Below are 14,313 nucleotides of genomic sequence, written 5' to 3'. Positions count from 1 at the left end.
CTTGCTTCTTGTTCACCATATCGGTCCAAATGGAGTCATATGCGAGTCTCAAATGTAATGCATGTTTACATTTCTGCATTTACTTTCCGTTCCTTTATTTTCCAGTTATTTACTTTCCAACAATTTACTTTCTAGTATGCTATATTTCGGACTTCCTGTTTTGATAAGATGCTTTTCTACCTGAAATATGTCTTTAAAATTGATAAGTCAAGTCAAGAGTTAGGCCATGTCTAAGAACCCGTTCTTTTGTTCCGATGTACGATTATCTCATCCACGGGCACGTGAGGTTATCTATTCGGTTGTAAAAGTATTTTCTAGTTAATCTAGGTGGAGACTCCGTTTTTCAAAATTAAATAAGACCGAGGTAAGCCATAAATTTGGACGAGGCTGACCCCCGCTCTACTCATAATACCATGTATTGACCGTGTGTTAACCACTATCAACTAAAAAAATTCAGCCGACTTCCGGCAACCGGACTCCAAGAATGTATTTCTAGTGTTTTATTTAAATTTATTTTATAAATTCGAATTAAAATAAATATTAAACTGAAAAAATATGAGTGCAATTTTTAAAATTTTATCCTTTTTTCAAAATTGTATACAAGAAGATAATAAATGGTGCTTTTGGAATAAGTTTGTAATGATAGAAAATATACAAATAAATTTTTAAAAATAGACTAATCTATCACAATAGTAAAAAAATGCTGGTTATTTTTATTAATTAGACAATTATTTTTATTGGATATAACTATAAAAATTTATAAGTTCATCGAACCAAACTGTTATATTACTATTATAAATATATCTGTCAATTAATCAAAAATTATGGATATACACAATTCTTCTAAAAAATTGGATATGTACAATTATTTTGCCAAAATTAACTACCCTCCATAAACTAAATGAAAAAAGAAAAGAAAAATAAATATTTTCAAAGCTGTTTCTGTTGTCGGTCTGTCTTTGTATCCATTGTTTTTGAGTATAAATATTTGCATTAGGTTTCCACCACAGAACAAATGTCGGAACCAAGAAACTCAATTTCTTCATAATTTCTATAAATTTTGCCTATATTCTCTCTCTGTCTCTCTTTTCACCTCAAAACAAACCAAATTTCTCTTTTACAAAACCACACCGAACATACAAATTTTCTTCATTGTTTGGACAACATGGGTGCCTGTGCAACTAAGCCTAAGGTCTTGAAGGAGGAGGGTGGTCAGGCTCCGGTGCCGGAGCCTGAACCGGCTGCCGTCGAAGCGGCCACGGTGGAGGACATGATCACCAAAAGTAGAGGTGTTGACGACCAAATAATTACTCCGGTGGCTCCTGTTGTTGTTGAGGAAAAAGAAAAGAAAATTGTGGTTGATGATGAGATTGCAGTAGGAGAAGGTGATGGTATTATTAAGGTTGATGATGATCAATCTACCAAAAAATCTCTTAGCAATTTGTTCAAGGAGGTAATTTATTAATTAATTTACTTTTTTTGTTAATTATATATTGTTCCAATATTATTGATTGTTATATAATTTTATGAGGATTAATTGGTGATTAGTTTGATCTAATTTATTAATTTTTTTACATCAATTATTGTTTTTGTGTCATAGTATTTAAATCATTTTTCTGGAAGCTTCAATTGGTCATTACACGTGGTCAAAGTTTTACTAATTCATACATTATTCCTGTCATATTCTAGGATTGACATTTTATGTTTATCTTGATATTTAAGTTGCATTACAGTAGTAATTATTTTCTTCCCAACCAAGAAAATATTTATACATATACGTAAAAAATTGTAATTGATTAAATTATATTCTCCCCGTTTTAAAATAATTGAACATTTATCGTTTTTATAAAATTTGAAAAGCACATATTAATATTTTAAATTTTAATAAATTAATTTTTTTTATTATATCCTTATCAAATGAATGTTTAATAATATAAGAAAATTCATTTAAAGGATTGTGATTTATTACTAATAAAAAAAGTAATTTAGACAAGAAAATGAGAAATAGTTTTGAGATGGAAGAGGAAAATTGATTGTGTAAGTATTTGTTGTAAGATTGATACATTGGTTTTGAGTTAATTTTTTTTTTTTGAAAGGAAGTTTTGAGGTAATTTGGTGTGATAAAAGAAAAACTTATTACATACTTTAATGTTGCATGTGTTTATAAGCTGGCCATTGTTCTTGTGGGTTGTCTATACGGGTGTCGGTATTGCAAATTTTAGTTTAAGATTTGGTATTGTTTTTATCATTTTGTTTGTATTTAATTGGCTAAAAATAAATATAATAAAAGGGTTATAGATTCTATGCACAAGACTATGAGTATATAATAGGTATCTTAAACATTGATAAACTGGTCCTAGTTTATGGTCCCATGCACTAGTTGTTTGATTCTTTTCATGTTTATATATCTGTCCTCCCTGCCAATGTTTATTTTTTACGTTCTGTTTGGTACATCATAAATTAATTGTGAGAAAAAAAATAGGAATCTAAGGTGACATTAGAGTTATATATAATCGCTAAGATCTTGAAATACAGCCTTTTTTTTTTGTTATTTATCAAAAAAGCCAAATCTTTTTGGTATCTTTTAATTTTAGTCAAACATTTTAATTTCCTCAAACCTTTACAAGTTCAAAAATATTAAATTTGGTGAAAACTAAAAGAACCTGAAAAGATTTGGCTTTTTTCGGATCAATAAGCCATCAAATTGAATAAATAGCTACAACTGAAAGCCAAATGTGAAAATTATGCTAAAATTGAAGATTTTAAATGTTTTGTTTAGAATTAAAATTGAAACAATATGTAAAACGATTGATTGTTTTAGTGGTTAAGCTTAAAATATTAAATGTTTTTCGTATTGTTTACAAAATCAAAAGATTTTTAAACTTTTATATTAAATGTAGATTACTATTACTTCTGAGTTTAAATTAAAATAACATTTTATATCGTTATATTGAAAATACATGGTATTTCCGACTTTAAGAATTTTTAATAAATGTAATTTTTTAAGTGGAGGACCATGTTAGAAAAACAATGAGTTTTCAAAAGGCCAAATGAGCAAAAAAGGCCAAACCTTTCCACAAAAGTCAAAATCTTTCAATTTTATCCAATTTGTCCTAAAACGCATGATTTCATTTTAATTTTGTCTAATTATGTAATTTTGCTCATGTGTCGCCTACATGGCGCTGCATAAGCAAAATTGTGTAGTTGGGCAAAATTGAAATAAAATCATGCGTTTCAGGACAAATTGGATGAAGTTGAAAGTTTTGGGTTTTTAGAAAACTTTTATAAAAAGTTTGGCCTTTTTTGGTTATTTGGCATTTTCAAAAATATAAAGAAAATAATTTTGTAATATAACTACGATAGTACTTATTCTTTTAAATTTCTTTTTTGTAATCACTGAATTTGATGTGCTTATTGTGTCCCACAAGACCATATGTCTAATTATATGGCCCTGATGTGTTATTTCTTTAAATTTATGGAATTGTCAATTTGCAGTACGAAATTGAAAAGGCTACAGAAGCAATTGAGAAGGCCTCAGCAGAAGTAGTGAAACAAGAATCCTCAGAGACCGAAAAACCTGAGGAATTAACCGTCAAAGAACGATCCTTGGACCTATCAAATCCTGCAGAGCCAGAAAAACTTGATCAAGTAGAAACGGAAAAATCCGTCACCGAAATTCCTGTCGAGATGGAAAAACATGATCAAGTAGAAGCTGAAAAAACCGTTCCTGTCGAGACAGAAAAATCAGCGGTTCTAGAGAAACAAGAAGAGCCACTAGTGACAGAAACAAAACCTGAGGAGCCTGTGAAACCTGAAGAACCAATAGTAATTGAAAAAACTGTTGAAATTTCAGATACTAAGTTGCCAACAGCTGAATTATCAGAAAAACCTGTTGAACCTGCCGTCTCATTACCGGTAGTTGATGCTCCAGCAAAAGAAACAGAGAAGGTAATTGCAGCTACACCGTCCGTAGAGACCAAAACCGGCAATGAAACATCTGCCGAGAAAAAACCTGAAGAATCTAAGGTAGAGACTAAAACCAGCAATGAAACATCTGCTGAGAAAAAACCTGAAGAATCTAAGGACTCGACGGTTACTGCCTAAGAAAATTTGATTTTATGAAGCAGCTCTGATGATCAGATTGATACCAAACAAGATTAGTTAAAATGATGTTTTACAAAACCATCTACTTTTGGTTGGATTTTTTCCTCTCGGTTATTTGTTTCTAATTTTTCTTATAAATTTTAATTTTGAATTTATTGAACATGTTGTGATCAATGCCTCAATGGTAACAAATGAAAATTTATTATTAAATTTTATATGAGATTTATTCGCCAGTTTTTATGTTTCTAGTCTTATTTCTTGTTTGTGTGCTGTAACATATTCCCTTAAAAAATACTTCATCCGTCTTGTTTTATTTGTCATTTTTTTAATTTTTACACAGATTAAAAGTACATTAATATCTATAAGTAGATTTTTTTGTTATATTCTTTTTTCTTGCTTTAGAAATATAACGTCGTTGGTCATTTTAGTGAAAACCGAATAAAAAATGATGAATTGTGAGAGCCTCCGGGAGTGAATTTCAATTTCGAACGTGTAAACTTGACTAATAACAAGTGACTGTGAGTTTAGTTAACCCCAAAATAAATATTGCATAAATTATGTTAAATTGCTTAAAATAAAATTGATTTCAATCTTGTAATTATATCTACAAGTATGAAGCGTAAGAAGAATATAGAGAATTGGAATAAGTTTGAGTTTTTTTTTGGTCGTTGGGATTGTTTGATTGGAAATTTATTTGGATTTTTATTTTGTTTCTCTGCCTCTTCCTTTTATACTAATTATTGACAGTTAATCATAAACCCAACCTTTGGCAATTTCGTGCAAACTTCAAGCTATTGTCCAGCCTTCCATAACTGTTGTTGTTAATCCTTCTTTGCTGCAGTCTTTCCATGTCCAAGTTTTAAGTACTGCTGAATGTTTAGCATTTGCATATTTATGAATAAAATTTTGCTACAATCATTGACATGCTACTCGTTAATTTTCCTATATGCCTTTGTACAAAAAATCAAAAATGATCTTAACATTTTGAGGAAATTACCCAATATACATCATTTTCTTCCATCTTTATAATAATACCCTTTCACCTTTAACATTTGTAAGTGTGCTTTATTTTTTAAATTTTGTTTGCAAATATACACTAAAAGCCTCCAACATTCTCATTTATATAATTTTATGACACTGTTATTATCATCTAAAAACTTACATTGTCAGGGTACTGTCATGACTTGTTATGGTTTGTCTTGAAAATTTACCTATTGTCCTTGTATAGAAATATCATCATTATTTTGTTGTACTAAACTATACATCATATTATTTTTCTAACAAAATCGTACTTGTTAATGTATATTTTAAGTTTATAAAATTAATAATAATAAATTAATCGTTACAATATCAATGATAAAAAGAATAAAAATTAGATAAATTAAAAAATAAAATTTATTAATATATTTCAAAGCAACAATCTATAAGAAGTAAATTAAAAAAATGAAGAACAAAATGTGTGAATATTAAATTCGATTTGACTTCAATTTTATTACTTGTTGGTTAATTTTTTATTGCTCTTTGTTTTCTCTTTTGTTGTTTATTAGTTGCTCATTGGTTGCTCTTTGGTGTTCATAATTAGTCGTTTTTGGTTGATCTTTGTTGTTTTTTGATTGTTCTTTTAGTACTTATCAGTTGTTTTCAGTTAAGTATTGGTTGATCGGTAATTTTATTTTTATGCTCTTGTCATACATATATGTAAGATGTAAATGAGTAGTATAAATCTTGAAAATAATTATGTAAATTTTTATTTTATAAAAATAGATGATATTTAAACATAGTTTTAAAAAACTATATTATTGACAAGTACAAAATTATATAAATAAAAAGTGATATATATATATATATATATATATATATATATATATATATATATATATATATATATATATATATACTGACTTGATAAAATATTGTATAGAAAAAAGTTAAAAATAAATAAATTGATAAATGTTTTATTCACATTGAAAATAAGTAAATATTAAAAAATAAATCGGTGTCTTAATACAAATAAATTAATTTATTGAATTTTTAATTTAAAAGTTAAATATTTTAATTATAATAATAACAACACCATCACTTAAAAAAAAGTGTAGAATATGTGGAGTTTAAATTTACCGTATTAAATTTACAATCACCAATTACAGTTTTCATGGCAACCTAGGATTTCTATGTGATTTGCTTAGTTTGGAACTAGATAAACATGATTATCTGATTAGTCTAGTTAATATTGGATTTCGACATGTATTTAAGACAGTAAACATTATTTACATGCCCAAACAACAATAAATACACATGTAAGGTTAGAAATACTTTTAAACTTTATTCTATAGTGTTTGGTGGGATCTCTATCATTTGTATGTCGATACAAACAAATTTAGGATTTGGCTAAAACACAAAATTTGTTCCTCTGGGCGACACGAGTCCACTAGTTTGAAACGGAGTTAATATAAGTCTGAAGGAAGTGAGAATCATCATTAGAAGCTGTTGGACTGGAGATTGGGCTTCAAGGCCCATATGATGACATGAAATATGGCATTGTAGCTGACATAACAGAAGTATTATGATAGGACCGGTTCGGGAAATTTTTACATTGCCAATAGTTTAAACGGGGAGAGATTCCGAACTCATATGAGTCTGAAAACGCGAAAACAAATTTTGAGTTCTCGATTGAAGATATGGGAGAGCTTACCAGGGGGCATGAAGGCACCACAAGGCAGTGTCAGTCCACATGCAACGCTGCGTCGCCAGAACTCCGAAGTTCACCCAGGTTTGGTTTTCATAAAAAAAACGTGCCAAAAACACAAAAAATGCATAAATAAGTTTCTGGAAATTCAAATATATTAAAACAACACATTGATAGCAATTAAAAACACCCTAAATATGGATTTTAAGGCGAAAATAATGATAATCATGAAACAATAAATTGATTTACTCAAGAACATCATAAACTCCAATCATACATTCTAATGGATCAGAATCAAAATTAAATGCAAATACGATAGTAAATATGATATAGAGACTGATTCGGGTATTCAGAGGGACTGCTGAGATCTAGTGTTGTTTTTTGGAGATTCGGATGTAGAATTTATTGTAGATCGATGTGTTGTAGTAGATTTTTGAAGATCTGAAGCGTAGAAGCTCGATTGACTGAGAAAATTTGGTATTTCGTGACTGGAAATATTCGGCTATGGTGACAAGATTTGGTGTGTTTGAGAGATCTAGGGTTTTTATATTAATTGTGCAACTATTCCAAAGTCTTTAAGTGTACTATTTATAGAGGTATGATTAGAATTAGAGTTAGGTATTTAGGTTAGGTTGAAATTGTGTTAACTATTTAGTATTTTCACATTAATTAGTATGTGTCATTAAAAATGTGGCAAAATGCAATTTTTTGTCCCTGGAAGTGTTTAAAAAGTCTTTAAGGTTCCTAAGGTTAATTTTTGGACAATTTAGTCGGTCAAATCTACAAATTGGCCCATAAATCTCTAAGACATTGTAATTAGTCTCATTTTTTAGACTTCTATCATACCCCTTTGGATTTTCATGTGTTATTTGTGACAATTACGCTTCAGTCCTTCAAGCGTGTCGCTGCGCATCGATCTAATTCACTTGAATTCTAACAAGCAGATCACTGCCTCATCACCCAGACATGTGTCTGTAAATCATTATCGGACGATTTAAACTTTTGTACCTGTCCGGTAAAAAGGTGTCTACGGTTCGTTTTTGACTTATTTAATATTTAATAGATAAGCTAATAAAAATGACACACACATATCGTACTAATTAAAAGTCATTTATGTTAGTTACATGTGTAGATTTTAAATTATATAATGTTTATTGTAAAATAAGACAGAAAAATATGCATGCAAACGATATATACTAAATAACTATAAAAGCAATTAATGTTTGTAAATTATGAAAATAAAAAATTAAAATGTGATATTTGATAAGAAAAAGATAAATGAAATTAAACAGATAAAAAGGATAAAGAAACGTTAGTTTCATATAAACAATTATAAACTGAATAGAAATACATATCAATATGGTTCTGGCAATACAAAAATAGTAGTTATATCTTTAAATATGAATTGCAAATATAGCTTATCAAATTTAGATGTTGTTTGCACCGGCCCAGAGATCTGGGAAGGAAGAAAAGGTGAATGGGTTCATAGGGGATTTCAGCCCAACAGGAGCTATGTTTATTTTAGCCTTTTATTATTTAGTTTTTCTTCATTAATTAGGAGATAGAATTTCATTAGAATTAGGTCTCTTTATTAGGGTTTGTTCCCTATAAATAGTCAGTAGTTTTGTATTATTATTTTTATCAACACATCATTAATCAAAAACCAAAGCTCAGGCTTTTTATCCCAATCTCCGGATTGAATCTTAGTTTAGGAGTAGAATTGACATTAATCTCGCTTGGATCTCAGGATTCCCAGATTAATACTGTTAGTTTAATCGAACGACGGCGACGTCATTCACAATTTGAACAACGTTACTTGAATTCGAGTTTCGTCACTTGAATTAGGGTTACGTCATTCAAATCCTGTTTACCTCATCTAGAATCATACCGGTTAAAGCATCAGTACCTAAAGTTACCCATTAATAAATTCAAAGGTTTGAGCAAGGTGAAAATCTAGCGAACATCTTTTGGCGACTCCACTGGGGACAGTTTATGGTCAGCACAAAAACCGGAGTTTTTCCAGACGATTACAGGGAAACTCGGTCTCAAAGCCGAGCAAAACTTCAAAGGAAATTCGGAGAAATAGAGCAACCAGATCCAGAGATCATTACCATCATGGCGAAAGGCGATAAGCAGTCACAGAACAAAGGGGTTCAGAATACGATACCCGATGTGACTTCTGTAAGCAACAAATCCATGGAAGGCGATGACGTGGAGAAAGAGTTCGACGAATTCTCCCGAGAAATACCACCCACTCGCCCGTCGCTATCTAGGGCCGATTTTACCATAATGAGAGACGAAATAGCTCAGGAAAATCGGCAGATGTTTGACGGAGCGATGCAGCAGATGTCCAACGCCTTCAAAGGAATGTTGGCCGACCAGGCGGTCATTCAGCAGTCGATTGTGAAGAATTTGAACAACTTGACAAGCTCAATGGACAATCTGGGGAAGATCTTTTCGGGACAATCAGTGACCGATCAGAATCACCGAAGGGCCGATTATACCTCGACAACGCAGAGAAATGGCGGTCTCGGTAGTTCGGCCGATGCAGGGCAATCACCAAGTAAAACCGGTTTCGCTTATGGATCGGTACGATTGTTAACTCGCCCAGAAGGAGACACAGGTGTTAGGACCGATCCTTCTTCGTCAGGAGCCGGGCGATTTCACATGGGCGATCAGCCATCTTCAGGAGCCGGGCGATTCCAAGGGGGCGATGGTACTGGTACCGGAGCGACTCGATACCAAGGCAACGACCAGTTGCCAGGGCAACAATACCCAAACCTGCAATCGCCACAGGATAATCCCTACGGTAGTGACAACGCCCCCATGGGAGAGAACAACTTATACAATCGGGGGCAGTTGCTAGATGAACTGGAGAAATTAGGGGTCGACGTCAGGCCAATGCCTCGGCCGTCGTACATGAAGCCATACCCGGATTGGATCGACAAACTGTACCCATTCCCTAGGGGGTACAAAGTGCCCGAATTCAGTTTATTCTCAGGAGAAGAGAAAAGCCAATCCACGGTGGAACACATCGCGCGATTTTCTGCCCAATGTGGAGAAGCAGGGGCCCACGACTTTTGGAAACTACGGTTATTTGCCAGCTCTCTCACCAAGGTGGCGTTCACGTGGTACTCTCACTTATCGCCCAACTCGATCGATACGTGGAAAGACCTGGAAATAAAATTCCACGAAGAATTTTACAGAGCACCACCAGATGTTACCTTGGCCGATCTCGCTAGGATTTCGCAACTACCCAGCGAATCCGTTGAAAAATACATCGGGCGCTTCCGGAATCTAAGGACGAGGTGCATGACACACATATCCGAGGGCGATTGCGTGCCAATGGTCGTAAAAGGGATGAATTTCGCGATGAGGGAACATTTCGAAGGCCATCGATTTAGGGACTTGTTCGAGCTCACCAACAGGGTTACGGGTTACGAACGATTACTCCAGGAGAAGGAACAGAGGCGAGGTTCTTCGAAAGGCACCTATTACCGCGATCAGTCAGACGTGGCCGTCATCTCCGATAGCGAGGACGATTCATCCGATGATGAGATATGTATGGCCGAGTTCCTCGGAAAGAAACCTACGGAATGCGCAGCGTTAAGGAAGCCAGGATATGTGAAGAAAAATAAGATGGCGGTCATCCAAAAGGAGTATTCGTTCGACTTGACGAAAGCCGACGATATATTTGACGCTTTGCTAAAAGACGGGTAAATCTCCCTATCTTAGGGTCATGTGTTGCCAACAAGCGAGGAACTGCTGGGCAAGGACTACTGCATATTTCATAACTCATGGAGACACAACACCAATAATTGCGTGGTGTTCAGAAACGTAATCCAGAAAGCAATAACGGAAGGAAAATTGTTGTTCCCGTCAAGAAGGGAGGCCGATGCGAAATGCGTCTCGATTAATTTGATTCGGCCCAACTTAGACCAAGTATTGGGAATCGGGAAAGTTTTAGAAAAATGGAGTGCCAAGAGACCTCGACAGAGGGTAGCGGTGAATGATGCAGTAGGGCAACGTCGAGTGACCAAGCCAGTTACATCAGAGCCTATTTGCCAACATTGCCAGCACTGCCAGAAACGTCCCGAGACCAAGTACGTGCGAAAATCGGTCAGAGCAAATCCAAAAACTTTTAAACCAAGGTCCCCCACCAAGGAGTGGCAACAGCACATGCCATCCGGACAGAAGGGGAGGTCGGTTTTTAAAAGGGTGTTCAGGCCAACGGAGGAGACCCCTCGTATGACCAAGACACAAAAGAGACGGATGCAGAGAATGCGACAGGAGTCGCGACTGATCGCCGCAGGACCAGAATCGGCACCAGGGAGCCGAGTCCCAGTTAAAAATCGTTTGGCCGATGCTGCACCTCCTTCCGGGACTAAAAGACCGATTCAAGAAAGACTGGGGGCGCCTGAAGACGATTTCGACGCAGACCAGGGCAGACATAGTCGGTCCGAAACCGAGCCCTTTGAGACACCAAAGCGAAAGCTAAGGAAGGTTTGGGTGGAAAAGAAACGACATCAGGATAATGGCCTACCTTCTCATACGCACGCAAGAGATGAAAAATCGCCCAACAGGGACAGGCGATCTTTCAGGGACGTAGTCCTGAGTCACGCAGACGGTCAGTTGAAGGCCTGGGTGCCCGTGAAAAAAGAGTTAGTCGTTGTTCACCAAGACGGGCAGCTCAAAGCATGGATTCCTAAAAATGATAACCGAAAAGAGGTCCAAGTAGTTACTCTTCCGGATTCATTTAGGAATAAGCCGGGGCAGAAGTCGATTTTAGACGGGGATGTTATAATCCCGGACGAGAATAGTGTGGACGCGTCGGCAGTTGTGTCTCTAAGCAAACCACCGGCACGAATGACAAGGCACATAAGGCCGTTGTACATCAAAGCCGAAGTAAATGGCGTCGCCATTGGAAGGGTTCTAATCGACAACGGCGCGGGAGTAAACATCTTACCTTCCCGGATGCTTAAGAAGTTCGGTATCGAACGCACCCAGCTGGAGACCACCGATGTTTATATGACAGACTTCGCCGGAGGCGAGACCCCCGCCGAAGGGTACATCACCCTTAAGATAAAAGTGGGACGAGTAGAGACCGAAGAAGGTTTCTTCGTTGTTAATGCCAGGAGTAATTACAATGTGCTACTCGGCCGAGACTGGATCCATTCCAATATGTGCATCCCATCAACCATGCATCAGATGCTGATACTATGGCGAGAGGCTGGAGAGGCCGAGATAGTGCAGGGTGATCCGAGCCCTTTCGGCGAGGATAGCAACGTTCTAGAAGCCATGATGTATGACGAGCAAGTAAGGAACATCCAATCTCTAAGTCATCGAGATATCAAAAGTCCCAGGATCCTTATCAACGCGGATCGGCCTACAGACGTTACCCTCGGGGGCAACGGCCGATCTACTATCTTGCAACATTCTGATGGATAGACGACATACAGAGTTGCGAAGAAAGGTTCTTGACTTAGCACTCAGCTTCGGAGTGTCATCCGCGGAATGCATATACGAGGATCAAGATCAAGACCCAACTGGTACCTTGAGAATAGAAGATCTCAAAATAGCCACCGGAAAATTGGGGGACGATCCAGCCCAAGTTCAAGATACGCTCTTAGAAGTTAATTTAGGCTCGGAATCGTCACCAAAACCGATATTCATCAGCGCAAACCTCGGTGCCACGTTTAGAGACGAGCTGATTGCGCTCCTTCGGGAATATAAGGATTGTTTCGCTTGGTCATATGCAGACATGCCGGGTCTCGACAAATCAATCGCCGAACATAAGTTGCCTCTGAAAGATGGCTTCCGACCATTCAGGCAGCCTCCTAGACGAATGTCAAAAGAGGTCGAGGAGTTGATCAGAGAAGAGATCAATCGGCTTAAAGAGGCGCACTTCATACGGGAGGCTAAGTACACAGAATGGTTATCCAACATAGTGCCCGTCATGAAAAAGAACGGCAAGCTGCGAGTATGCGTCGACTTCCGGAATTTGAATCTAGCGACACCCAAAGACGAATATCCGATGCCGGTAGCTGATATGCTGATTGACAGTGCTGCCGGACACAAAATCCTTAGTTTTCTAGACGCTCATTCTGGATATAATCAAGTGCCGATTCACGAAGCTGATATCTCAAAAACCGCTTTTCGATGTCCAGGGCCGATTGGTGCTTATGAATGGATTGTGATGCCCTTTGGTTTGAAGAACGCCGGTGCAACTTACCAACGGACCATGAACAAAATGTTCGAAGGTTTAGCATGTCTAGAGGTGTATATCGATGACGTTGTCGTAAAATCGCCGAGCGATGCAGCTCACCTGGCCGATCTAAAACAGGGCTTTGAGCGGATCCGAAGCAACGGTTTGAAGATGAATCCATTAAAATGCGCTTTTGGTGTATCGGCAGGGAATTTCTTGGGTTTCTTGGTTCACCAGCGGGGGGTAGAGGTTGACAAAAATAAAGCAAAAGCGATAATCAATGCTGAACCACCAAAAACCAAGAAACAGCTACAGCGGTTGATCGGACAGATAAACTTCCTAAGGCGCTTCATTTCAAACACAGCAGGCCGATTACGCAGTTGGAGCATATTGTTGAAGGGGAATGATAATGACCAGTTTGTATGGACCCCTGAACAACAACAAGTGTTTGACGAGCTGAAAGCATACTTAGTAAAACCACCGATTATGATGCCGCCAAAGCCAAATCAGCCTTTGTTACTGTATATATCAGCAGCTCCCCAATCTTTGGGATGTATGCTTGCACAGGAAGACCAAGGCGTGGAAAGATCGGTCTACTATCTCAGTAGAGCCTTGACCGATACGGAAACACGATACTCGGACATCGAGAAACTGTGCCTCTGTTTATATTTCACTTGCTGCAAGTTGAGATATTACATGTTGCCAGTGGTGGTTTATGTCCTAGCACAAACCGACGTCACAAAATACATTCTATCCCGACCGTATCTTAGGAATCGGATGGGAAAGTGGGCGGTGGCAATGTCAGAATTCACGCTCGTGTATGTGCCTCAGAAAGCAGTTAAGGGACAGGTCCTTGCTGATTTTCTCTCGGATCACCCAGGAGTCAACATAAAAGAAGGAATCGGCTGCATGGAACTACACCCTTGGAAATTATGGTTTGACGGATCAAGAACAGAAAAGGGTGCTGGGGCAGGAATCGTCATCGTCTCGCCCTCGGGGGCACGGTTTACAATGTCTTGTTCTTTGACATTCAAGTGTACCAACAACCAAGCCGAGTATGAAGCTCTCATTTTAGGTTTAGAAATCTTGATGGAACTGGGGGCAAAATCGATCCAAGTCTGGGGCGATTCACTTTTAGTGATAAAACAAGTCTCCGGAGAATACAAGTGCGAGTCGGAACTCTTAATCCGATATTGCAACAAAGCTAAGCATCTTATTGGCGGTTTCTCGGATACATGGTTGGAATACACGGAGAGAAGCGACAATATGGAGGCAAATGATCTCGCCCAACACGGCAGCGGTTACAAGCTTTGCTACG

General features: G+C 36.8%; 1 protein-coding gene across 1 annotated transcript; it reads left to right on the top strand.

The window, feature by feature from the left end:
• Positions 1 to 942: 942 nt before the first annotated feature.
• LOC126657723 (uncharacterized) lies at positions 943 to 4,337 on the top strand. Its single transcript, XM_050352468.2, has 2 exons — positions 943 to 1,453; positions 3,496 to 4,337. The coding sequence occupies exons 1-2, from the start codon at positions 1,166 to 1,168 to the stop codon at positions 4,102 to 4,104; spliced, it is 897 nt and encodes a 298-aa protein (XP_050208425.1). The 5' UTR covers positions 943 to 1,165; the 3' UTR covers positions 4,105 to 4,337.
• Positions 4,338 to 14,313: the final 9,976 nt, after the last annotated feature.

This window comes from Mercurialis annua, linkage group LG7 (genome assembly GCF_937616625.2).
Source record: "Mercurialis annua linkage group LG7, ddMerAnnu1.2, whole genome shotgun sequence".
Lineage (NCBI taxonomy): Eukaryota > Viridiplantae > Streptophyta > Magnoliopsida > Malpighiales > Euphorbiaceae > Mercurialis > Mercurialis annua.
Note: the sequence above shows the minus strand (reverse complement) of the source record. Positions and strands in the feature narration are given on the sequence as shown.

Excerpts from the sequence above, each read along its gene's own strand:
- LOC126657723 (XM_050352468.2), top strand. The coding sequence starts at position 1,166 with ATGGGTGCCTGTGCAACTAAGCCTAAGGTCTTGAAGGAGGAGGGTGGT. Across the intron at positions 1,454-3,495 it reads TTAGCAATTTGTTCAAGGAG|TACGAAATTGAAAAGGCTAC; the intron begins GTAATTTATTAA and ends GTCAATTTGCAG.